Source organism: Myxocyprinus asiaticus, chromosome 6, assembly GCF_019703515.2.
Source record: "Myxocyprinus asiaticus isolate MX2 ecotype Aquarium Trade chromosome 6, UBuf_Myxa_2, whole genome shotgun sequence".
Classification (NCBI taxonomy): domain Eukaryota; kingdom Metazoa; phylum Chordata; class Actinopteri; order Cypriniformes; family Catostomidae; genus Myxocyprinus; species Myxocyprinus asiaticus.
In genome coordinates this window covers 33,718,460-33,745,223 of record NC_059349.1, presented here as the reverse complement: position 1 = coordinate 33,745,223, position 26,764 = coordinate 33,718,460, and the positions used below count along the sequence as shown (strand labels likewise).

Below are 26,764 nucleotides of genomic sequence, written 5' to 3'. Positions count from 1 at the left end.
GCACCGAAGTATTGTATCCGTTAGGATTTTCTTCTTCTTCTTCTTCTTTTTCTGCCCTAAAAGCGAATGGGCATCAAAGACCATAAGTTCTAGAGACACCAATCTTGGCAGGATGGTCCCAAATCCCGACCGCTACTCAGGCATATACACGCACAACCATCCGACTCTAGGTGGCGCTATAATAAGCTGTTTTACATTTTGGCTCATATCTCTGCAACCATGAGGGCTAAAATCAAATTTCTCCGATTTCATTTCCGTCTATACTCAACGCAATCTCCAAACATAACCAAACTCGGTACATATAGTCAACAGGACGTTTAGAAGATGTCAGCAAAGTTTTGTACAATTCCACCCCTAAGGGGTGCTACAACAAAAACCTGTCATAACTGCAGCCTTTTGAGGGACAAATGTCAAATTAAATATGCATCTTCTTTGGTTCAAATGGTAAAATGTTCTTAAAAAATCGATTCGACAAATTAACAAAAATGGCCACCAATAGCCAATTAAATTATATATAAATTATATATATATATATATATATATATATATATATATATATATATATATACACACACAGTGTGTTTTATCTACTATAAAATGCCCTGTAATGATAAGCCTTGGTGATATTAATAGCCTGCAAAGTGACATGTTGGTAAAAAGCCTGTAGCTCTTTCCAGTGATGTTGGTTAACAAGATGCCAGAAAATGTAAGACGGCCTTTATGCTGCTGAGTTCACTCCACAAATCTACGTAACGCCGGGTTCACACATCATATAAAGTTAGGAAATAAAGTTATCTATGGGGTCATAAGCCACATTTTTTCTTTAATAAGGTCATAATAAGCTGAGGTTATTGCTGCTTCAAGGACAACAGCAGGCAGTCACATGCACTTCATCTTTATCAGCACACTTGGTTGTGATTGGTTAATGTTGTGTCTGAAGTGTACATCTATATACACAGAATGGCAAAATGTCCGGCAGTTTATTAATTCTTTACTTTATTTATTTTATTGAGTTTACTTCCATGCAGACATATAAATTGTAGTGTAATATAGGTTTGGTCTGAATAATTTTGATTTGCTTTTGTGTCTTTTCAATTATCTCCTGATTATTTTAGTGTTGTACTGCACCCAGAGCCGCTGAGCTCATGCTGGGTTCACACATCCTCCGTGAGTGGCACATTTTTGTTTTTGCGCCCATATTAACAGGTTAACTGCAAGCGTGAGTCACGATGTGAAGCATCCCAGACGTGGCAGTGAGCGGATAGTTTCGGATTGAGCCTATTTTTGGCACGCGGCTCGCGCTGAGCTCAGCGGTTCTGGGAGCAGTACAACACTAAAATAATCAGATTATTGAAAAGACACAAAAGCAAATCAAAATTATTCAAACCGAACCTATAGTACACTACAATTGATATGTCTGCATGCAAGAAAACTCAATAAAATAAAGTAAAGAATTAATAAACTGCCGGACATTTTGCCATTCTGTGTATATAGGTGTACAGTTTAGACACAACATTATACAATCACAACCATAGATAACTTTATTTTCTGCGCAGAGGTGCTGCTGTTCCTTGTGGAAAATACGTGGCCAATGTGAACGGCCAACGCGACCGCCTTGCTCACGGAGGATGTGTGAACCCGGCGTAAGATTCGAGTTGGGCTCTCTGCATCATTATTCAAAACTATGACATCCCCTGCCAGCCCTTGGCACAGATGCATGCAGAACAATAACAAAACACTTCTCTTTAAAGTATAACAAAGTTTATTGATGCAGCAATATCAATTAATAATCAATACAATGCAGTCGATAAACTTCCGACTTTCAATTACAAACTAAACAGTAACATGATTAGATATGGTAATAGATAAGCCTATAATACATGAGAAGAGGGTAGATGTGTGTGTGTGTGTGTGTGTGTGTGTGTGTGTGTGTGTGTGTGTGTAAGGAGAGAAGGAGTGCACAAAATGGTGGGGGTGGCTCTCGTGGAGAGTGCGTCACGCGAGGCTTCCGGCCAGAGAATGTGGCCGCGAATGTTGGCATAGAGACTGGTTAATGCCGTCTGCCTGTTTAACGTCTCTCTGCTGGTACGATACCTTAGGGACAAAGCTGGGCTCTATCGCCAAGTTATCTGTTCACCAAATGTGTGTGCGGGTATGTTTGTGAGGGTTCGTGTGTGTGTGTGCAGTTAGTACGAGAGAGAACAGGGTGACAGCACCGAAGCCGGTTTAGCGATCATGGGAGAGACGGCAACCGTTAGTTTTATCACTCAGAGACGCCGTGAATGGCTCGCAATCCATCCGCCGCAGTCGTTGGTTCTTTAATGGATAAACTCAGTGCGCCGGTCTCACCCGCGCTGACAGAAATGCACAAACAGCCCAACATAGTTGGACGACAACACAGCAAATCTCATTCATGGTAACAGTAAGTTACAGTAATACCTTGAGTATTAATAGCAGCAATGAGCAGACTCGGTGGTCCATAAACTGTACAAGCAATAACCTTGATACACAAGAATAACACACTATAATAATCTATCTCTGCCCAGACGTAAACCTCTTAATTGAGTCACGTGAGAACGCGGGTAGAATGTGTGTTCTTCTGTCATTTGACTTTGACTTGGTTCCTCGAAGCACAGGTGATGATGGGAGGCCGTTTCTTCGCTCTGACAATGGGCGGTACGGCGGCTGATTCTTGGCGAGTTGGCAGAGAAATCAGCGAAGTTGACTCGGTTGAAGAAGGAAGAGAAATCTTCTTTCTTCACTTCTGCAGGCAAAAGGGTGAGACGCGGATTGCTCAGTGGTTTCCTTCGGATCCGTTAGCATGCTCGGTGGAACACGGAGAATCTCGGCTCGTCCAGTGAGATGGAGATTGTATGACCAAAGTTCAGGTATGTACGTTACTTCCTTGGGCAGCGAGGCTACACCTGGGAGCAGCAGGACTGTAACTAAACGTGGCGAATACTGTCACTGGAAGCGAAGCTTAGGAGGAATCTCTGGGGTTTTATACTCTCAATGACATCATGGTTGAGGGACACATTCTGTCATGCATTTCATCCAATAGGAGTTGAGAGTTCGATCCTTCAGAATTTCACACCTAGGTGTAAAGTGAGGAAGGCTTGATGGGATCTGTAGTCTGTTTGGACTCCCTTTGTTTGATTTTGGCACCATTTCCTGTGTTATCATGCTTTGAGTGTTCCTACAGGCCTCAGTCAGGCTTTATGACTGTGTGTAGGCCTGTCTTTGTCTCCTATCTGAGCATGAGGCCCAACAAGACTGCATTTCTACAGTGGCATCTGAAACTGAAAACTATTGATTTTAAATGATGCTGCATCCAAGCCGCTAGGTGTCAGTGTAAGTCCAAGATGACACAAAGACAAAAGCAACTGAGTGCACCTTTAAAATGCATATTAAAAATAACATGTATGGCACGAAGCTTTCAAGTTTCTTATATCTTTCTCCCATAAAAGCAGATCCTCATCCGTTGGTCTGCATGACTCCAACAAGAACCGAATACAAATAGAGTAGAATTCAATAAGAATCAAAATATTACACGTATTGTCCTGTAATATAACTTGGCTTTGCTTTGGAAGCACGGACGCCATGATATCTTCTTCTTTCATCCAACACCTCGACGACACACATCCACATTTAATTTTAGCACTCAACTATGGGAAATAAAATATTTTATCTTTTCGAAAACAATGTCAGCCCACTAATCTTGTTTATTGAAGATGAGTTGTATTCATGGTTAAACTAACACTTTCATGCAATGCAGAATACAATAGGCTATTTACAGCAATCGCGTCATTGAGAGATGTTTTTATTCTCTTGCGTAGAGCTGCAGCAGTTGTGGGCATTGTTGCACTTGTGCTACATACTGTCTAGATCACAAAAGCTTGTAGCTTGCCACGTATCGTGTAAAATGCCCTTAAGCATCTGGACATTCAGTTCTTTCTTGAGTAAACACTGAAAAAAAAATTCCCATGCAAAGACTATCCGTTACTCCCTCAGATTATTGCATGTGCAATTTTGTTCATTATCAGTTCTCATAAGATTTGAAAAAGTCATGAAGTATTAACCTGATGCTTCAATGTTAAGTATGTCGAGGTATTAAAATTATATTGCAGTCTCTAAGACCCCAAACAGAACATGAATGTTGATCTTTTTGTGTGTAGTGACTCACTTTTAAAGTCACAGCAGCAGCGCCAGCTCCCATGCTGAGCTCAGGGCCTGTCAGAGTGGATCAATCAGAATGAGAGCGCATGCTTTTCAGGGAACATATGATTCTTACACACAAAGATTTAGCACACAGCCTAAAGGGAAGTGTGACTTCAGAGTGTGACTTTTGGACTAGAGAAACACTTTGACTGCTAGAGGGCAGCATTATCCTGCAGTTGGATCCACCCACAATGATTTGCGATTCTCAAACTCAGTCATACTGCATTCTCAGCAGCATGTATCCTTTCACCTGAAATAACTGGAGTGTATGAGGTCTTATTTGTGTGTTCAAGAGGATAAATCAGCAGCATTTGGGTCTCTCCTGATTTTCTCTACCAGCCGTAACAGATGTTCCCTGTCACATTCATGTGTGTGGCCAGATGTCGCTGTCATGCTCACAGGTGTCACAGTTCATGATGCATGCATATTGAGGGCCAACATGAATAAGTTCTGATTTTTAAGTCAATTCAGATGAAGAGCTTCAACCCACACAGACACTGAAATCCTTGTTCATCCTGCTAAAAAGACCAGCTTAACCAGCATGCAATTCCCATAATGGTCTAGGCTGGTTGATGCTGGTTAATGCTGGTTTGGTGTTGGCCTAGCTGATGGTCTGTAAAAGCCTGGTACAGACACCAGCACACCAGCATCCCATGCTGGGGGACCAGCACCCAAATTATATTCGTAACATAAGCTGGTGATCAGCAATGCTGATCCTTTCCGTAGGGCAAAAATCAGTTTTGCATCACTTTTCCTTTCTATCGCCCCCTTTAGGTCTCTGACAGGTCAGAATGGGGAATCTGATCAAGGTTCTCACACGAGACATCGACAACAATACAGGGAACTTTTTCCTGGACTTTGAAAGTAAGTCATTGTGCTTTAATTTACACCTGCTATTAGTTAACTGTTACAACTGATTACCGAGATGTAGATCTGAAAAGACTATGGGCCCTATTTTAAGAGCTATGCCCTAAGTCATACTTGCAAAATCAGTGGGAAAAACTTAAACCAAAAATATATCTCAAATCAAATAATACTTCAAATGAAACAAAAATATATTCAAAATAATGAAGTGGTAATAAAATAAAATAAATGTTTTTACTCTCTCCAACTTCCACCGACCCATTTTGCAGTGATTTATAAATCAATGCGACAACAGGTGGAAAATACCAATACAAATTAGATAATAAATACAAATGTAAATATAAACATAATAATAATAATAGAAATATAAATCATGACCTAAAGATAGTTTAACACAAATCTCATACATTTTTGTTTAATAAAATGGTTACAACAGTGATTGTCATTTGATGTTCCACTATATTTTCAGATTTTGGAAATGAACTTTATTACACCTGCTGGTGGAATCTCCAAACTGTGAAAGCAAGAATTTTTTTTAGACTGCACTCAGATAAGATGTGCTTTTGAAACATCTTAGCACAATGACCTATTTATTAGGAAAATAGCTAATTGTGCATTGCGCCAATTAATTAACATACAGTACACCTACAGTTTGTGGTCATACACCCACAAACTGCGCAAACATTCCCACCCACTCCCACTTGCTCTTTGCGATGGCACAAAAATTGGATAAGACATTGCACACGGTCATATATTGCTCAAGTAAATAGAGCCCTAGAAGTCCCTGTTTACACCTGGTAGTAACATTTGTCTCAAATGCATCTCTTTAAACCACATGTGATTGGCTTTTAAGTGGAGGGTCTCTGAGACACATTTAGTAATGCATGTACAACTGATACTGCATGTTAATAAAGCACAAAAATAAAAATAAAAACTGTTTCTCGAAAATAGACTTCTGGTGTCAAAAGGGGGTCAAAGATTCCAGTACCACATCTAAGAATTTTAAGCTGATATTTCCTCTGCCTTCTCTTACCTCTGCAGATGCTAAGCCCACAGAGGCTGAGAGGAGAGTATGGGAGGAGGTCAGTAAGGTACTTACAGAGGCTGTGAGCATACTACAGGACCTGCAGTCTTACAGTGGAGCAGGTGAAGCCATCAGACAGGCAAGTACAACATCTTGCATTTCAGGTTCTTGAAATGTGATTGATCAGGCTGAGCACATGTCACCCATGCCTAAATCCGCTACTGTTGAAGACTTAAGTCACGTCTGAAATCTCATCTGTTTATACTGGCCTTTGAGTCTGTCAAATGAAATGTAGGACACTGTTTTGGAGTGTTTGTATTTTAGACTATTGTTGTTTGTGTATGTGGTCATTTTGAAATGTTATGTTTTAAAGGAGACCTATTATGCCCCTTTTTATAAGATATAATATAAGTCTCAGGTGTCCCCAGAATGTGTCTGTTAAGTTTCAGCTCAAAATACCCCACGGGTCATTTATTATACCATGTTGTATATGTGTCTTTTTGGGTGGAATCAAAACACGCTGTTTTCGTGTGTGTCTCTTTAAATGCAAATTAGCTGCTGCTCCCCGCCCTCTTTCCGGAACAGGGCTGTGCCTTTACAGCTCGTGCTTCGGATACTATAGCAACAACAAATCAGAACCAATATGACTGACACCGTAAATACCGGAGTTCAGCCATATATGTATGAGCAACGTAAACGACGCAAAACATAGGCATTTTGAGTTTGTGATAGTGCTTCTTATGTAGAAAATCACTTCCTGCCCTCCATCTGCATTTCACGCCACAGCAACGCAGTGACGTGACATCATGTGCAAACAAGCTATAACAACAGCTCTGGTCTCCGTGAATACATTCAGAGATAATGGTAACTTTAGCTGCATTAGCCGTGGAATCAGCTAACAAAAACTTTCGGAAAGGTGCTTTGCAAGCATTCAACAAAATATAAAGTGCGATACTTATATCTTCAGGATATAAAAATGGAACATGAACAGTTGGTACTGATCCATGCTTGAGAGTCAAATTTTTTGAAAATCCTGCTTTATATTGACCCTCATTCACAAAGCAGTCTGGTGTAAAATTATTTGCACAAACATACACAAATTTTGGTTTGTTTTGGGGCACATTTTCTTCAAAAACAAAACTTATCCACTGCGTCTTCCGTGGCTCTGATGCCGGGAGTACATGAAGACTCTTATGTTCATTTTACAGCCAACAACAGAACATTTATAATGCTTACGAAGTTGAGACATTATTTTTCTCACTGTAGCTGCTCCAGTGTGGAAAAAATGGTGGACTGTGTGTAGATCACTCAGCGGAGGATCTATGATAATAGGGTGGAGTCCATCACCAGTCGTGGGCGTGGCCCGCTCTAAAGTGACATCACTTTAGAGTGGATACGAAAACCAGTCATTTTGAGACACTGTTTTTGATTAATAGAAATATAAGAAAGAGGAGTAGGTGGACTTTTAACATTGTAGGGTGGTTGTGTACACACACACTGTGAATTTTGCATAATAGGTCCCCTTTAAATTGTATTTTTGTGAAGCACTTTGGCCAACTCTGTTGTTTTAAATGCTATAAAAATAAAGATGAGTTGAGATTAAAGTGCAAATGCAGTGATTTAATTATATAAATATATATTTTCCATGTGCTGCATAGTTCACTGTGGATTAGTGCTCTGCTTTGTCATCTTAAACAATGTGAATGTTTCTCAATGTCTGTGGAGTTTCCAGAGTATGAGCGGTCGGATTTATACATTCATTTAAAGTATGCAGATCATCCATGCTAAGATTGCAGCCTTCAGCGATTGAATAAATCACACTAGGACATGTCATGGCAAACAGAACTGAACCAAATAATCTGTTTTCAATCAAATTCCAGAAAACGCTCAACGTCTTGCATTGGTTGTACAAACAGATAGTCCTGCCCCAAACTCACACCATTGGTCTTGCCAGTGTTGCTCTATCGGGCTGAATGGGCTGCTCAAACAAACAGAGGAATGTTGTTATAGTGCCAATGCCACAGTGTTACACTTATAGGTCGTCAACGAAAATCGATCTACAAATGGCTTACTTATAGTTGTCTCTGCATAAAAAGCTGAAATATGAGAAAGAATTTTAACATTGGAAGAATAACACCTCGTGCGACCCCGCATCCACATGCGTGGACATTGTATTTTGACTTTGCTATGCGCAACGCATAATTTAAATGAATAAAAACTGACTGAATACTGTTCACAAGACTCTAGACCAGTGGTTCTCAACTTTTTTTGATGAACGCAAATGTAAAACAATAAATACAAAATATAAACATTTAAAAGTTGTAACAAAAATGTATTATATTCCCTCACTCCCCTAATGTAGCCTATGACAAATTTAATAGAGCTGAAGTAGTGATTTGATAATATGTATTATGAATCTATTTCTGCCTTAAGGACAGTAAGTGCTACTATAGTAAATTCAAGGTTGGTCATGTAGAATTCTGTGCTGAATTCAAATGGTTTCTGCGTCTCGTGCCATGCTTCTCACTGGTTCTCGCAGTGCTGCAATGATCAGAGGTGCACGTTTAAGAGCTCAAGACTGGTCTGTGAGTAAAAACGCACCTGCTTTGTGCTCGCGCTGCTCTTTCCATTGAGACGTATCCACCTACAGAGCCATACAGGTGCATTAGCGGAGGTTGTGACTTCACCTGTCTATTTGACGCTGCTAAACCAGATACTTCAGATGTGTCATTAGACTTCAGAATCAGATGAACTGTGGTACAAATGCGTACCAACCTGTATAATGGAGCCTAGATAAACATTTTATTGTCATGACTGATAAACGCCCCCCATTTGTAACCTAACGCCCCCCTCTCTACTAAATTGCTGTCAGCACCTTTGAATGACCACTGGGGGGCAGTACTGCCCCCGTTGATAACCCCTGCTCTTGACTGTCATGTAAGGGATAAATTCTGTCGCACCGAGTTATGTGACACAACAACATGACGTTGATTTCCTTGAAGCGCTCCTACGGATGCAGCGCCAAAAAATCTCTTTAAGTGTTTTCAATGAAACCTGTTTGGTTGTAAAGAGTAGCATATCTAGTTTCGTTTTATATGCCGCATTAAAAAATCCGTTCATTTTTCGACCGTCAGCGCCCTGATAAACATATGTCCACATACAGTATGTGGAAACTCACACCGAAGAAAAGTAGAAAAAAACATGTTAGTTATTTTGAGTAACTTTCAACTCTAACACATCTGTGGGTAATTTCGCTTCATTTTAATATACATCGTGTTATATTTTATTTTGTTATCTCTGTGCAATACAATTCTATTCATTAACATTAGTTAATGCATTCCTATATATTTACTGTGCTTTTTCACATTGAGAATAAATGGGTTCATCCAAAAGCTGAAAAAGTTTGCTTTCAGAGGCTTTATATGGACTTAGGATGAAAATAAGGTGCATTTCAAACTGTTCTGAGACCAGTGAAGACAGACAGCACACTGGAGGTTAAATCATTCACTAAATAGGGAGCAAGGGAGCATCCTATAGCTTTCTATGCAGCTAAGTGCATTCAATCCTAAAATCCAAAAGTTCAGTTTTAGGCTGCAGATGATGTTTGGACCACTCAACATGTTTGGCAGACATGGGACAATGGTAATCAGTACATAGATTCAGAATTTTATAATGCAACATTTTATTTTAACATGGTTGGCAGTGATTGGATGCTGCTGGCCATTACTTTGAATAAAAATTATTTATTCAGCTTTACAGAAAATCAGCTGTAATATCTGTAATGTCTCAAAACCATGAATAACCAACACTCCTGGAAACATAAACAATTTGATGAAGAAATCTGACTTTCTATAGCTTAGTGTTATTTAAAATTTCACAACATAGTCTCATTGTCCACATATGGACAATGAGACTTTTTTTTTTTTTGCCTGTTTATTAGGTTCTACTAGTTACAAATCCAAAAGGGAAACGGAAAATGCACACAGGGGTCTCGGGAGGTTAAAACTCAAGGAAATTTCTTTAATAAAAATAACATTTTCAAGTTTCACTCTGTTCTAAAATCACAAATCGGTCAAATTGGTCTGAATCAAAATTATTTTAAAAAGTCCTTATCCTGTAATCACAAACCATTGAAAAAGTAATGGAAATTCCTTTGTCAAATAGAGGGGGATCAGTTAATTTTCTTTTGCTATAAATATTATAGCATATAGATTTTGTTCCTCCGTCCTCACCCATATCCCCAACCATGTTAAATGTGTGAATGTTGTCTCCTCAGGCCATACAGCATCCAAATGACGAGCGTGTGCAAGAGGGGGCGTGGGCTGCCGTGGTCCCACTGGTGGGCAAACTAAAGAAGTTTTATGAGTTCTCGCTAAAATTGGGTATGTTTTTTTGTTTCCTTTTTAATATGCCTTTACCACAGGCAACAAAGCTACAGTATAAATAATAACTCTCCCAATAAATTTCCCTTTAGAAAGCTGGCTCTGCATGAATGATTCCTTATGGGGATATATGGTCCACTGACCCACTTAACATTTTTAGTGTAGATTAGTAGCTGCTCTGGGGTGTTAGCAGGCTTGTTTTGATTTGAATGTGTTGAAGCCTGGTGAGATGGTTAGTGACATGGATCGTCATGACTCCTGATTCATCTGTATGATCAAGGCACATTACAGTACTGCTAACGTCAGCAACCAATTGTAGTAATGTTATATAACCCTGCTTAGGCATTACTATATTGTCCTTATGCTTACCTCAGTCCATATACTCACATTGCAAAAAAAAAAAAAAAAAAAAATAAAATATATATATATATATATATATATATATATATATATATATATATATATATATATTGTCATGTTTTCTAATTCAAATATCTAAACATCCTTTAAAACAAGATATATTTACTTGAGAAGCAAAATTGTTTAAAATATTAAGACTTGTTTTGAGAGAATATATCAAGTTAATTTTTCCTACCCCACCGGCAATAGTTTTTTCTTGCTTTATAATCAGAATCAGAATCAGCTTTAATGCCAAGTATGCTTACACATACAAGGAATTTGTCTTGGTGACAGGAGATTACAGTGTACAACAATACAAAAACAATACAAAAACAGCAGCAAGACATAGATAATAATAAAAAATAAAAAATAATTATACACATACGTACATACACACACAGACACACAAATACATACATACACACATACACATACGTAGTGCAAATCTAATACAAATCTGTTATCTGTTATGTACAGTGCAAATAAAATCTGTTATGTACATTGCAAATGTTTTATTTTTATTTTTTTTTTCAGAGGAATGAAATGGCAGAAGAGGTTGGATGTGTTGGATAAATATAAAAAAGACTAAACTGTGTATTGCACATAGTTATTGCTCAATGGGGCAATTTAACTGTTCATGAGATGGATAGCCTGAGGGAAAAAACTGTTCCTGTGCCTGACGGTTCTGGTGCTCAGAGCTCTGAAGCGTCGGCCAGAAGGCATCAGTTCAAAAAGGTAGTGGGCAGGGTGAGGGGTCCAGAGTGATTTTTCCAGCCTTTTTCCTCACTCTGGAAGTGTATAGATCTTGAAGGGGTGACAGGGGGCAACCAATAATCCTCTCAGCAGTCCGAACTGTCCTTTGTAGTCTTCTGATGTCTGATTTCGTAGCTGAACCAAGCTAGACAGTTATTGAAGTGCAGAGGACAGACTCAATGACTGCTGAGTAAAACTGTATCAGCAGCACCTGTGGCAGGTTGAACTTCCTCAGCTGGTGAAGGAAGTACAACCTCTGCTGGGCCTTTTTCACAATGAGTCAATGTGGGTCTCCCACTTCAGGTCCTGTGAGATGGTAGTGCCCAGGAACCTGAATGACTCCACTGCTGCCACAGTGTTGTTTAGAATGGTGAGGGGGGTCAGTGTTGGGGTGTTTCTCCTAAAGTCCACAATCATCTCCACCGTTTTGAGCTTGTTCAGCTCGAGGTTGTTTTGACTGCACCAGACAGTCAGATGTTCAACCTCCCTTCTGTATGCAGACTCATTGTCATCTCGGATGAGGCCGATGACAGTGGTGTCGTCTGCAAACTTCAGGACCTTGACAGAGGGGTCCTTGGCAATGCAGTCATTGGTGTAGAGGGAGAAGAGTAGTGGGGAGAGCACACATACCTGGGGGACACCAGTGCTGATTGTACAGGTGCTGAAAGTGAGTTTCCCCTGTCTCACAAGCTTCTGCCTGTCCGTCAGAAAGCTGGTAATCCACTGACAGATAGACATGGGAACAGAGAGTTGGTGTAATTTATTCCGGAGTATAGCTGGGATGATGGTGTTGAAAGCTGAAGTGAAGTCCACAAAAAGGATCCTTTCATATGTCCCTGGTCTGTCCAGATGTTGCAGGATATGATGCAATCCCATGTTGATAGCATCATCCACAGACCTGTTTGCTCGATAAGCAAATTGAAGGGGATCTAGAAAGGGTCCAGTGATGTTCTTCAGGTGGGCCAACACCAGTCTCTCAAATTATTTCATGACCACAGACGTCAGGGCGACAGGTCTGTAGTCATTAAGTGCTGTGATTTTTGGTTTCTTTGGGACAGGAATAATGATTGAGCGTTTGAAGCAGCATGGGACTTCACACTGCTCCAGTGATCTATTGAAGATCTGTGTGAAGATGGGGGTCAGCTGGTTAGCACAGGATTCGAAGACACACTGGTGAGACGCCATCTGGGCCTGAAGCTTTCCTCGTCTTTTGTTTCCGAAAGACCAGCTCACATCATCTTCACAGATCTTAAGTGCAGGTTGAGTAGCGGGGGGGGGGGGGGTTGCAGGAGGTGTTGGTGTTTGTGTGAATTGAAGGTCAGAGTGGGTGTGGGGAGTGAGATTGGGCCTTTCAAATCTGCAGTAGAACACATTCAGGTCATCAGCCAGTTGTTGGTCCACCACAGGGTTAGGGGTAAGAGTCCTGTAATTTGTGAATTGTTTCATGCCACTCCACACTGAAGCAGGGTCGTTAGCTGAAAACTTGTTTTTCAGCTTCTCAGAGTATCTTCTTTTAGCCACTCTGATATCCCTGTTCAGTGTGTTCCTGGCCTGATTGTACAAGACTTTATCCCCAACTCTGTAAGCATCCTCTTTGGCCTGATAAAGCTGCCTGAGCTCTGCTGTAAACCATAGTTTGTCTTTGTTGAACTTTAAATAAGTCCTAGTAGAAATGCACATATCCTCACAGAAACTGATATATGATTTAACAGTATCTGTGAGCTCGTCCAGGTCTGTGGCTGCAGCCTCAAAAACACTCCAATCCATGCAATCGAAGCAGGCTTGTAGTTCCCGCTCTTCTTCATTGGTCCATCTCTTTACAGTCCTTAATACTGGCTTGGTTGATTTTAATTTCTGCCTGTAGGTTAGAAGAAGATGAACCAGACAGTGATCAGAGAGTCCCAAAGCTGCTCTAGGGACAGAGCGATATGCATCCATTATTGTTGTGTAGCAGTGACCCAGTATGTTCCTGTCTCTGGTGGGGCACGTAATGTGCTGTTTGTATTTGGGCAGTTCATGTGTGAGATTTGCTTTGTTAAAATCCCCAAGAATAATAATAACTGAGTCCAGGTATTGTTGTTCTGTGTCTGTGATTTGATCAGTCAGCTGTTGCAGCGCTGTGTTCACACACGCATTTGGCGTGATATACACACTCACCAGAATAAACGAGGAAAACTCCCGCGGCGAGTAGAACGGCTTACAGTTAATAAAGAGCACTTCCAAATTAGGACAGCACATCCTCTTTAATGTTGTTACATCTGTACACCAACTTTCATTGATGTAAAAGCATGTTCCACCGCCTTTTATTTCCCCCATTAACTTAAAGTATCATAAATGTAGTCCATGCAATTTGTGTATCAAATTTCAAGTGTTCTGAAGGCATACGATGATGAACAACCAGACACTGAAAATAATGCAAGGTCACACATGAACACTCGTGACACTGTAGAGAGATTCCAATTGAAAGTGATCATCCCTATGCTCTACCCACTACAAAGGGCAAAGTTCTTGATGTGGGCTCTCTAAAGAGAAGATGTACCCATCACTTAAAGTCTTGTAAAAGGGCCCTTTGTGAAAAAATAAACTTTCATACGTTTGTTTGGAAGGACCCTTCGAGTGGTGTCCCCTTCCCGTAGTGCACTTCAAGGGTGCAAAAATGCAGTCTGGAAAACGCCCTGTAAATAAGCTTATCTCATAGTGCTCATTAATGTGCAACGGACTCACTGAAACAATTATTTCGTTGAAATGATATATAAATTGATTTTTTTTTTTTGTTAGCATTTTTTTAAAATTGATGCACTATCAACTGCCACTGTATTCAAAATAATCATTAAAATATCTAATTTTGTGTTCCTCATAATAAAGAAACTCAAATGGGTTTGGAACAACATAAGAGTGAGTAAATCATGACAGAAATTTCATTTTTGGTTGAGCTATTCCTTGAAGCATAAATCTAACAAAATGTATTAAGGTTTACACTTAAAACAAGAAACAGTTGCCAGTGGGGTGAGAAAAATAAACTAGATAAACTGTATTGTAGGAAAACAAGTCATCAGTTTTGCTGACTCAAGTAAATATATCTTGTTTTTAGGATGTTTAAATATTTTTACTGTAAAACAGAACAAAAATACTGATTTAAAAATATATTTTTTAGCAGCACACACAGGGCTTTCACAAACAAGCAAATATGCTGTTTGGTTCCTTCCTCTTGCTGGTTTATTTGTTACTCAGTTGTGTGTGTGTGTGTTTTACTTTTTCCATCTCAAATTACAGTCAGTTTGCTCCTGCAATTACCACAGTTATACAATACATAACAACGAATATGTAAGCTGTTACAATAGAGTTGTGTTTTGGGTTTAAGCTGTTTTAATATGCATGTTGAATATGCTGTTTCTGTACTAATTCAATGCATGTTCCAGGGAAAACGCCCTGAAAAGAGCAGCAGTGCATCATAATTGGATTAGCATGCTCCTTGGGCAAGGCCAGTGTCTTTGCAAAACTCAGCTCTCATCATCTCTGTTTAAACTATGTACACACCCCAGATCTACTGTAACTTAGCAACTAATTAATTATCTTCAAAATAAATACATTTCCTGGAACGTATGATAGCTTTGTCCTAGACCCATATGACACTGGATATGATTTTCATTTAATACTACAGTGGAAAATCATGCATCATTTGGAAAATACTATTACAGTACATACCACTGATGTATTATGCAAAGAATCGCCATATTAACACATTAGTTCTGCTAGTCATAGTCTTTTTCTCTCAGAAACACATTGTGTCTTACAATCTTGTATGTCTCATAGTGTCTGATGTGCTTTGTGATTTAGGTAAAAGAAATGAGATTGCTTTTTTTGTGGTGTCTATCTGTTTTGTGAGTCTGTGGGTTTGAGTGATTCAGATGGAGGGCCTGATGTTGAGAAATAGATCATGACCTAATTATACATGACATGTCCTTTAATCACACATAAACACCAGCCAGTGGCAGCGTTCTCTGGAGGAGTGGCTCTGGTGAAACATCAAAGGGTCGGTCTGACCCAACATCTGTCTGTCACATCTGTATTTCACTGCCAGAGACTTGATCACATGGTGAAAAATGCATCTGAAAATATCTACAGTCTCCAGCTGTTTCTTTGCATGTTTTTGACCAAAATATGTTTGCTTTGGCTATTGTAACCCCAGTTTTCCCTTTTTTATAGGCCTACCTCTATCCATCAATCACTTTTTCCAGTGTAATAAAAATGGTTTCATTTATCCCCTCCACTAGGCACCTGAATACACAAAATAAATTTAGACTTGATTCCATTATGTTGGTGATATTTTACTTGTTGAGATTCAAAGATCATAAAATGTCACCATAGAAAGAATGCAAATGCCATTACTTTTGTTAAACATCCCATTTGGGTTTGATTTATAAAGAAATGACCCATAAAGGAATGACCCTTTCTCCATTATTTACTGATAAACAAGTGCTCTGCTAGTAACGTTAAACATATTTATTACATGGGTCTCTGGAATACTCGATTCTGATTGGTTAATGGTGCCAACTATTGGTCTGATATTTAGTTAGTAACAACTAAATATCAGACCATCAGACTGGTCATCTGGGTATTGCGAGTCATCTTTCTTACTTCTCGTATCACTCTTCGATCTCTACAAATAAACGAATACAATAATTTCAACTCATATCAATGTTTTCATGTCCATTTATTCATTTATTTGGTAAGTAGTCTTGTAAAAAACAGGATGATGATCAGTCATTCATTTTCGCAAAATAAACAACACCAAACTTCAATGGAAACCGGAGGTGGAATTCAGCTGTTCAGCGATTTCTTTCTTTTCACATAATAACATAACTTCAGTGCAAATAAATATTTCATGTCCATTTACTTATTTATTTGGCAAATAGTCTTGTAATAAGCTGGATAACGAGCAGTCAGACAGTCATTTTCGCAAAATAAACAACACCAGACCTCCAACGGAAACCTGAGGTGCAAATCAACTGTTCAGTATTTTCTTTCTTCTCACATAATAACATAATTTCAATGCAAATATATTTTATGTCCATTTACTTATTTATTTTGCAAGTAGTCTTGTAATAAGCTGGATAATGAGCAGTCAGATGGTAATTTCTGCAAAATAAACACCAACAGAACTCCGATGCAAACTGGAGGTGGAATTCAGCTGTTCAGTGATTTCTTTCTTCTCACATAATAACATAATTTCTATGCGAATCAACATTTCATGTCCATTTTGTTATTTATTTGGTTAGTAGCCATGTAATAAGTGGGATAATATATAGTCAGCTGGTTGTAACAGTTAAAGGATGGGCAAGGAGGAGGCAGGAACCGGCTGAACAGTCAACATAAAGGTTTAATGATATAAATGAACTTAAAACAACATAAAACATAAATGAACACAGACACACATGCAGCGCAGCCGTGTGCATCACTCTCTCACGTACTGGCACCTCTGGCTCCACTTTACCTTGCTCTCCCGCTGATTCAGCGCCGGCCATGCACTATCACGGCCCGGCCACGCCCTCCTCCTCATCACAAAATCCCTTCGGGGTGATACAAGACCCAAGTCCTGATCACCCTGTCGGGGTTTATTTTGGGATAACAAATGGCTGACTACATTATCCCTTACTTAATTAATGATATAGTATGTTAACAAGTTAAAGGGTTAGTTCACCCCAAATTGAAAATACTGTCATTGTTTACTCACCCTCATGTTATTCAAAACGTGTACAGATTTCTTTCTTCCAGAAAACACCAAAGGAAATATTAGGCAGAATGTCAGGCTTAGTCAACATTCACTTTCATTGGAAAAAAAGATGCAATGAAAGTGAATGGTCACTGAGGCTGTTAGTTCCTAACATTCTGCCTAACATTTCCTTTTGTGTTCTACGGAAGAAAGAATGTCATATGCAGGTTTGGAATAACATGAGGGTGAGTAAATGATGACATCATTTTCATTTTTGGGTGAACCAACCCTTTACCTTTGACAGCATCACAAATTCTCTCTCTCAATCTCCCTCTCATGTGTCTGTTGTAGAGGATTCTCTGCAAGGCTTGCTGGAATTCCTCACCAGCTCACGCTGCAGTCCCACTCAGCATCTGGAGCAGGAGCAGGCTCTGGCACGGCAGTTTGCTGAGATTTTACATTTCACACTGCGCTTCGATGAGCTGAAGGTAACCAGGCATCTTAATACACCCACTCTGCACAGTCCAATCCTCCTTGAAATAATCTCTTTCTAATCTGCATCATCTACACTGCTGAAGTGAAAGCTATAAATCCAGTATGAGCACAGAAAGACAGGGAGTAAAAAAGAGAGAAGATAGTGAGGTAGCAAAGACAGTGAGCAAGATGAAAAGGGAGTCAGTGTGAATCGTAGAGCAGAAGAAGAAAGGGGCAGATAAAGAACACCAGTTAAGTAGAATACAAGCATGTGAAGTATGAAGCAGAAACTAGAGGATAAGAAGAATTGAGGGTGTGGTGATGGGGGCGTGGCTGAGCGACATCTGTGGAGAGCGAGGCCGTGAGAGGAAGAACAGTAAGGATTGACACCTGTGGGAAATGATTTCTAACAGCTGTTTGTGTTTGCAGTGAGAGCTGAGAGGGATATAAAAAAGCAGTCCAGTCTGCCAAAGGGGGTAGTGAGAGACACATGAAGCTGTGTGTGTGACTGTGTTTGACATGCTGCTGAAAAGCAGAACAGTTTGTGTAGAACGCTGAAAAGTGTGTCAAATAAAAGAGTTCCGTTGGACATTTACCTGGCCCTCGCTTCCTCCTTTATAAGAAAGAAAGATACCTGTCACAGAGGGTAAGATAGAGAAAGTTTGAGTTCAGTGGAGAGGGAGGTATGTAGAAATCCTATGCTATTTTCCAATAATTAGCATGCACAAATAATGGATAAAATGGTCCATTTTACACTAGACTATTTTTTTCGATAGTACGTCCGCTTCCACCAGTTCGCTCCATTCACAGTGATCTGCGGATCCGCTGTGAGCATGATAGGTAGGGTGGGTATTGTCGCATTGATGAATGACAGAGTAACGACCAATCAAATCAAAGTGGAGACATTGCCTCCTCTCAAGTGACTTAATGCCTATATTCTGCTGTAACCCCACTCACATTCACACCACACTTTAGGAGCTAGAGAGACACTGCCTTCCTCTGAAATTTTATCCGCTGACGACGCTGTTGGACAGTGATTTTTTTTTAGAAAGATTACTACCACACACATTACTTGAGCTCACATTTCGTACAGTCGATTATTTTTCTCATCCCAATTTTTTGAGGAGGCACTGCCTCCCTTGCCTCCCTGGAGAAATCACCACTGCTTAAAATACTGCCTTCCTAGGCTACTCACTAGGTTTTGGAACTGAACTCTTGTCTTTATCCTACAGGGAAGCTGCTTCATGTATAATTTATGGACCACAAAAACAAAAGTTTCACTTCCACTTCCACAATTTCACTTTCTCGTAAAACTGATTCCCAAAAAGTTGACATTGCATCCATCACTTACATACTAATGTTATGAAGTAATATGTAGAATTTTGTTTTTGTGAGCCACTGAATTTTGTTCCCATTAGTTAACTTAATTAGCAGGGAAATTATTCAAATAATAGTTTAACTAATGAAATACAAAGTCCAGTTGCGTCTAATTAGTCAAATTAATGGAAAGCAAAGCCCAGTTGCTTTCAAAGGTGCTATAGGGAATCTATTATTGTCTACATTATTGCACTGATAAGGTGACCAAACCCAACTGTGGACAAAATGGCCATATGCTCATTTGATTTTGTAATTGCTTACTGGAATTCATAAATCATGGTAAAATGAAATATTGATGAATGCTATGTTTACATATTCCCATTCCACTCAACTGAAAAACCAAAAAACGTCCATATTCAGCAGAAATGCATTATTCAACTGTATTTAAGGGCGTTTCTTACACTATGGGCACTGTTGGCCCTGGAATTTTGTTGGGAATACACTTTTTAAAACAAACTTTTCACATTCTCACTAGTTTAATTTTTTACTAACAATGTTCAACAGTGCATCACAGAAGAATTCGGTCATTTTTGTCATTTTCAACACATTTCAAATTATGTATTGTGTTTGATAGCATTCTGTGGTGGAAATGACATTTTTGGAATAAAAAGGAAGACTCTTGATAAGGTTAATTTAATAGCTAGCATTTTATGTATCCTAAATACAAAATGATTTCACATTTTATGAAAATGTATACTTTAACAAAATAATATTGACATTTTGATATTTAACATAATTTTTCTATAGTTTCTTTAAACATCACATTTAATTTTCTCATATTTCATCTCAACTATGCTCTTCACTGACACTCTCCTTAATTACCAAGTACTGTAACTTTTGCCAAAACTTTATTAGTAACACATTTGTTAGTTGTGGTGGAAATGATGCCACAAAAATGTATATAAATGGTTAATAATTATTTCACTCTTTATTTAGACTATCATCAGTTATTCTTTAAGTGTATCATTTCATAAGGGTTTTCATATTTTAAGATTTAAGGTATTTGAAAAGAAGCATAAATAAATGACTAAGGCATGGTAAGACAGTATTAATGTGAAAACAAAGTTGTTAGTTTTAATAAAAAACAACCCTTGGGAAATGAAAGTGCCTTCAGTTGAAGAAACACCCTTAAATGCTTAACTGCTCTCTTGCCAGATGACCAATCCAGCCATCCAGAATGACTTCAGCTACTACAGAAGAACCCTGAGTCGCATGCGTATCAACAACCAGGCCGTGAGTACACATCGCTTCTCCTCTACCTGCTCTGTATGGAAATCGGCCTCATTATCAGAGGGCTTATGTTTTAGTAATACCCCATTCCCCAGTGTCATGGGGGTTGATGAGAGCTCTTCTGCTCTCTAATGGTCTGGATCATTAGGTGACAGAGCAGGGCAAGGTCCTGACTCAGGGAAACATGAAATATCGCTCTTATCTCATTCTCTTCATCTTTCTCCCACTTTTCCAGCTATTTATTTTCTACGTCTCCCTGCCGTTTGCATCCTTTTATTTTTTAGCTGACACAGGGCTGACGTGCGCTCAGTTGATGTTGAAATGGTAGAGCGTACTAAAGACTTCAGTCTCATTAGTGTGTGCTGTATCATCAGGGAGAGCTTCAGTAGGGGTTGACAGAGGATCATTGACCTTGCCTCACCAATTAAAAGCACTCTGTGCAAGGAATAATTATGATGGCCCCTTTCATCTCATGAAACATGAGCTCTGCTGTGGATGTCTGCAGTCTACGGATTAGAGCAGGATTTACATTTAGTTTTTAGCATACAGTAATGAATTAAATGTTTCAAGTCAGCTAAAATGCTTTTTCAGCACATCAGAATGTCCAATTTTCACTTCCATTTTCGTGATTAACTGCTTAAGTAAAGCTGACCAAGGGAAAGTTCATGCAAAACCTCCAAAAAGCCCAGTGGCTTAACTGACCTCTTTAGTTTAAATCTTCAAAAGGTATTGATTTTTCACATTTAGATTACTTAAAAAAAGATCTGTGTTCTCTTCTTTCAGCAGGCAGAGGAGCACAATGAGGTTGACAACGAACTGGCCAATCGCATGTCTCTCTTCTACGCCAATGCCACACCCATGCTGAAAACGTTAAGCGACGCCACAACAAAATTTGTATCAAAGGTAGGTGGTAATGATTACTTAGTAAAAATTTGCTGTATTTTGATTAAAGCATGTCTTACACAACCAACAAAGGCCATTCATATGGGTGGCAAAAGGTATTAAAGGAACAGGACACCCAAAAATGAAAATTCAGTCATTTACTCACCATCATGGTGTTCCAAACCCACATGACTTTCTTTTTTCCATGGAACACAAAAGGAGATGTTAGGCAGAATGCATTCCATAATTTTTCTATACAATGAAAGTGAATGATGACTGAGGCTGTCATTGTCCTGTGTTACATGTAAGAAAGTTTGGAAGAACATAAGTTTGAGAAAATGATTTTTTTTGGATTTTCTCCCCAATTTGGTATGCCCAATTCCCAATGCGCTCTAGGTCCTCGTGGTGGCATAGTGACTTGCCTTAATCCGGGTGGTGGAGGACAAATCTCAGTTGCCTCCGCATCTGAGACCATCAATCCACACATCTTATCATGTGGCTTGTTGAGCGCGTTTCCGCGGTGACCTAGCGCGTGTGGAGGCTCACGCTATTCTCCACGGCATCCACGCACAACTCACCACATGCCCCACCGAGAGCGAGAACCACATTATTGTGACCACGAAGAGGTTAACCCAACGTGACTCTACTCACCCTAGCAACCGGGCCAATTGCTTGCTTAGGAAGACTGACTGGAGTCAGATGACAGAATTTTAATTTCTGGGTGAACTTTAAATAAATGGACAAACAAGTAGAGATGTTCCTGATTAAATTCTACATAACTGGTCTTACAATGCACGAATAACATAACAACTGATGTTTTACTATCACTATCATTAAAACATTCTCATTCAAACCATCATAATAAACACTTATTTTATTCTCTGTTTGATCAGCATGAAGAACTACCCATAGAGAACACAACAGATTGCCTGTGTACAATGGCAAGTGTGTGTAAAGTCATGTTAGAGACACCGTAAGTTCATTTATCTTTAATTGTTCTCCTCCTGTTTCCTCTTGTAGCAGGTTGTAACTCTGTAACTCAACACTTGTGTGTTTCTGATGTGTATTGATCAGGGAGTACCGCAGTCGTTTTGCCAGTGAGGACACAGTTTTATTTTGTCTGCGTGTGATGGTGGGGGTTATCATCCTGTACGACTACGTCCATCCTGCTGGAGCCTTTGTAAAATCATCCAAAATCGATGTATGTTCTTTTCTGATTTCTGATCATTGTTAATGTACTATATTTACAAAAAGCATTACTTAAAGGGACAGTCCACCCAAAAAATGAAGTTTTGTGATCATTTAAATAAATGTTCTGAGTACAATACAAGTTAAGCTCAATCAACAGCATTTGTGGCATAATATTGAATACCACAAAAATGTAATTTGACTTGCCCCTCCTTTAAAAAAAGCAAAAACCTGGGTTCCAGTGAGGCACTTACAATGGAAGTGAATGGGGCCAATCTGTAAACATTAAAAAATTCTCTGTTTCAAAGGTATAGCCACAAGACGTAAACAATATGTGTGTTAACATGATTTTAGTGTGATAAAATCACATACTAACCTTTTCTGTTTAAAGTTATTGCCATTTTTACAACTTAGTTGACATGACAATGAATTGTCAACAACCCTAAAACGACTAAAAATGAAATTTAAACTTTACGGCTCAAATAATACATGAGTTTTTACAGAAGAATTAATGTGACTGCTTTTATAAAATTATAAGCTTCACATTTCTGCCTTTAAACCCTCCAAAAATTGGCACCATTCACTTCCATTGTAAGTGCCTCACTGTAACCTCCATTTTTGCTTCTTTTTTTAAAGAAAAGGATGGACGAGTTGAAATATATTTTTGTGGTAATCAGCATTATGCCACAAATTCTGTTGATTGAGCTTAAATGGTATTGAACCCGGAATATTCCTTTAAATACCGTTCTAAACCCGAATGGCTATCTTTTCCCCATGGAACACAAAAGGTGAATTTTTGAAGAATATCCTGGTCACTCTTTTCCATGAAACTAAAAGTGGAAGGAAACTGGGGATTTCAAGTGCAAAACAAACAAACAAACAAAAAAGCACCTTTTAGGGATCATAAAAGTAGTGGTGACTTGATTCATTGAGTCAGAGCTTTTCAATTAATTGATTGATCCACTTCACAAAACCTAAATGATTCTAAATGATTTGAATCAAACTGATCCAGTTCTCGACTTCAACTGATTTAATGATCCGGTCACAGCGGTAATGTTATGAAAAGATAATCAGTAAATAACGACTTAAAGGGATATTTTGCACAAAAATGGAAATTCTTTCATCATTTACTCACCCTCATGCCATCCCAGGTGTGTATGACTTTCTTTCTTCTGCAGAACACATTTGAAGAAAAATAGAAAAATTATCAGTAGGTCCTTAAAATGTAAGTGGATGGTGACCTGATTTTTGAAGCTCTAAAAAGACAGTCAGCATAAACATCATCCATTCAACTCCACTGGTTAAATGAATGTCTTCTAAAGTGAAACGATCGCTTTTGGTGCGAAAAAGATGAATATTTAAGGACTTTTTAACTATGAATCATCGCTTCCTGTCAGCAGCATTATACGCATTCACGAGAGGGCGGAGTTCACAAGGTCTCTTGTGTGACATATCTGCGTTGTCATGTTTGGACCTTATATCACATTTTTCTCTCGGTTGAAACATCCAGGATGAACACAGAAATGCCCCATTCTGAGTAAACAAACAGATGCAAATACAGACCTAAACCAAAACCAACAGAGCTTCTGTACTGTGTTCCTCGTAAACAGTGCCACTCTTCCGGATGTGTCACACTTGCGTCTGATCTCGCGTGAACATGCACACGCGATTACGTCACATGCGCGTACTGCTGCTGACTGGAAGTGAAAATTTATAAAGTAATTAAATATCGATCTTTTGCTTTAGAAGACATTAATTAAACCAACAGAGTCGTATGGGTGGCTTTTTATGGACCTACTGAGCTAAGGTATTTTTTTCAATTTTTCTTCAAATGTGTTCTACTGAAGAGAGGAAGTCATACTCATCTTAGATGGCATGAGGGTTAGTAAATGATGGGAGAATTTCCATTTTTGGGTGAACGAACCCTTTAAATTTCAGTCTGTACCTCACAAAATTGCTATTCTATTGCTTAGTATTTAGCGCACGAGTCATATGGACCACCATTATGATACATTTGGAGCTTGACATCCCTGGTCCACATTAATTTTCAGTGGAAAAGAGGGCAGGATATCCTTCCAGGATATCTAGGATATTCAAAAATTTACTTTGTGTTCATTGAAAAAAAAAAAAGATTCATATGATTTTTAAATGACCTGAGGTTGGGTAAATATTTACAGAATTTTAGAAGAAATGTGTGTGAACTTATCCTTGAACCGCGAATCTCTCGCTCTTTTCTGCATGATATAGATGAAAGGATGCATTAAGGTGCTGCGATATCAGCCGCCCAACAGTGTGGAGGGGCTCCTCAATGCTCTCAGGTCTGTGAACGCCAGTTTTACAGAAAATTATACATCTCATAACATTACAAGGCTTGACAAAATATGTGAATGGACATCTGTCCACTTTTATTAATACTATAAAAGCTAAAAACCATGTGGCTTGTTATAATTTTTGGTCTATTTAATATTTCTCATATTTTTGTAGGTACACAACAAAACATTTGAATGATGAGTCTACCTCCAAGCAAATCAAAAACATGTTACAAGCTTAACTGTGTCTGCAAAAGGTATTACCCCTCAAATACATTGGACGGGACGGTTCAGCAGTTTTTTGTAATACAATGGAAAAGCATTGTATCATGTGGCAGCTACTGTCAAGTCTGTTTTGTAATGTTGTTGTTTTGGTTTTTTACATCTTACTCTGGTAGACTGTAAGTTTTGTGTGGCCTTTAGATTTCAATGAATCTTCTTTGTTGTGGGGCCGCCCAACAAAGATTCCCTTTCCATGTTTCCTATGGTTCACTGAGCAACCAGACAGGAACACAAATTTTGGTCCATTCCCTTTTTAATGACAATTTTTACTGTGACTTTTATTAACATGACTCTTTTAAACTGAATAAAGATATTTTAACCAAAAATACTGGACTTTAAATACCTGACAGTTCTTATAGTAGAGCAAGGACTCATTTGAACCAGGCCACTGAAATCAAACTGTTTTCTCACCACATTGCCATGTACTCTAACAAAATAATTAGTCCTAAACCCACATCCTTTTCATGAAGAGAGCCTCAAGATTATTCATTTCCCCTTCCAGTGACTGTGAGTCTACACCAGCAAGTCATTAGACTATAACAAAGTCCACTCACCAGGCAGTATTTCTGTTCTTTGGCTCTTTGTATCCCCACCAAATACTGACAAATCGGAACTGGAGCTATAAACAAACAAAAATATGATGTAAATTCGCCCTGCTAAAATATCCATAAAGGTCCAGACTGGTTTAAGCTGGTTTCATGCTGGTCTAGTAGAGCCAAGATGTTCACCAGCAAATCTTCGACCAGTATGATGTTTTGGTGAAGCTGGTTGACTTTCTGCTCAAGCAAGTTAAATGGAAAGTTCAGACTTTCCCTAAAATAGACCCCAAATAAACCAAAGTAATTGACTCACCCTCAAGATGTTCCAAACACATATTTTTTTCTTCCGTTGAACACAAAAGGAGATGTTAGGCAGAATGTTAGCCTCAGTCAACATTGACTTTTACTGTATAGAAAAAAAGATACAGTGAAAATGAATGATGACTGAAGGTAACAAAGTCTTATGGATTTGGAACAACATGAAGGTTGAAGAATTTTGAAGAATTTCTTTTTTGGGGTGAACTATCACTTTAAAAAGTCTGGTTAGGAGACACATCAGCATCCCATGCTGGGAACAAGCACCCAAAACACAACATATGCTTGTCTTTTCAGCAAGGCACCCCTCCTTTTTTGACACACTTGATTTTATTTCCACACTCAGGTTGTTACGAGTATGCATCTCTTTAACTTCCAGTCCTGAATGTTCAGAAAACCCAGGCTGTCCATTTGCCTTTGTCAGCTGACTCTGGAGGATTAATAAGCCTGAGGAAGGCAAATGGAATGTGATTCCCACATCATCCAGCCCAGGAAGTGGAAGTTTATTCTGCAGAAGTATGAGTAATACATTCCTTGCTCCAAAATACTGCCGAAGTATTTGATCTCGGCACCTCTGGGAACACACTCCATCTGCAAGGGATCCCCCTCCCATTTTGTATTACCATTCTATCAGCCCAGTATATATGACCTCCCTTCAGTGTTATTCTCTCGCTCATCAACTCTGGGTTGAGAACGCACGCAGTTTCCTCCTGTTTGTCTGGCTACTCAGCATGTGTCATCATCAGGAACATATTTTCCCAACTGCAGCATGTGTGATTATTGCCCCCGCTCTGCTCTCTTCTCATCGGAAGCCC

General features: G+C 39.0%; 2 protein-coding genes across 3 annotated transcripts in view; one reads left to right on the top strand and one right to left on the bottom strand.

Annotated features, from left to right (window-relative positions):
- The window catches only part of LOC127442139 (uncharacterized), a 439,805-nt gene extending 422,413 nt beyond the window's left edge, over window positions 1-17,392 (bottom strand). The window contains exon 1 of the mRNA XM_051699978.1: window positions 11,972-17,392. Within this exon, the coding sequence (XP_051555938.1) occupies window positions 12,622-13,956 (1,335 nt within the window). The 5' untranslated portion in view covers window positions 13,957-17,392 and the 3' untranslated portion in view covers window positions 11,972-12,621. The remainder of the gene's footprint in view (window positions 1-11,971) is intronic.
- LOC127442148 (CYFIP-related Rac1 interactor B-like) overlaps window positions 1-25,415 on the top strand; it is a 44,955-nt gene extending 19,540 nt beyond the window's left edge. The window contains exons 2-11 of one of the 2 annotated variants that reach the window (XM_051699994.1): window positions 4,993-5,082; window positions 6,124-6,245; window positions 10,383-10,488; window positions 17,705-17,841; window positions 20,360-20,437; window positions 21,221-21,337; window positions 22,210-22,289; window positions 22,391-22,517; window positions 24,752-24,822; window positions 24,989-25,415. In XM_051699994.1, the coding sequence (XP_051555954.1) occupies window positions 5,010-5,082; window positions 6,124-6,245; window positions 10,383-10,488; window positions 17,705-17,841; window positions 20,360-20,437; window positions 21,221-21,337; window positions 22,210-22,289; window positions 22,391-22,517; window positions 24,752-24,822; window positions 24,989-25,055 (978 nt within the window). In that variant the 5' untranslated portion in view covers window positions 4,993-5,009 and the 3' untranslated portion in view covers window positions 25,056-25,415. Of the gene's footprint in view, window positions 1-4,992; window positions 5,083-6,123; window positions 6,246-10,382; window positions 10,489-17,704; window positions 17,842-20,359; window positions 20,438-21,217; window positions 21,338-22,209; window positions 22,290-22,390; window positions 22,518-24,751; window positions 24,823-24,988 lie in introns of both variants that reach the window. The other variant, XM_051699993.1, reaches the window with a different exon arrangement.
- The last annotated feature ends 1,349 nt before the right edge of the window (window positions 25,416-26,764 follow it).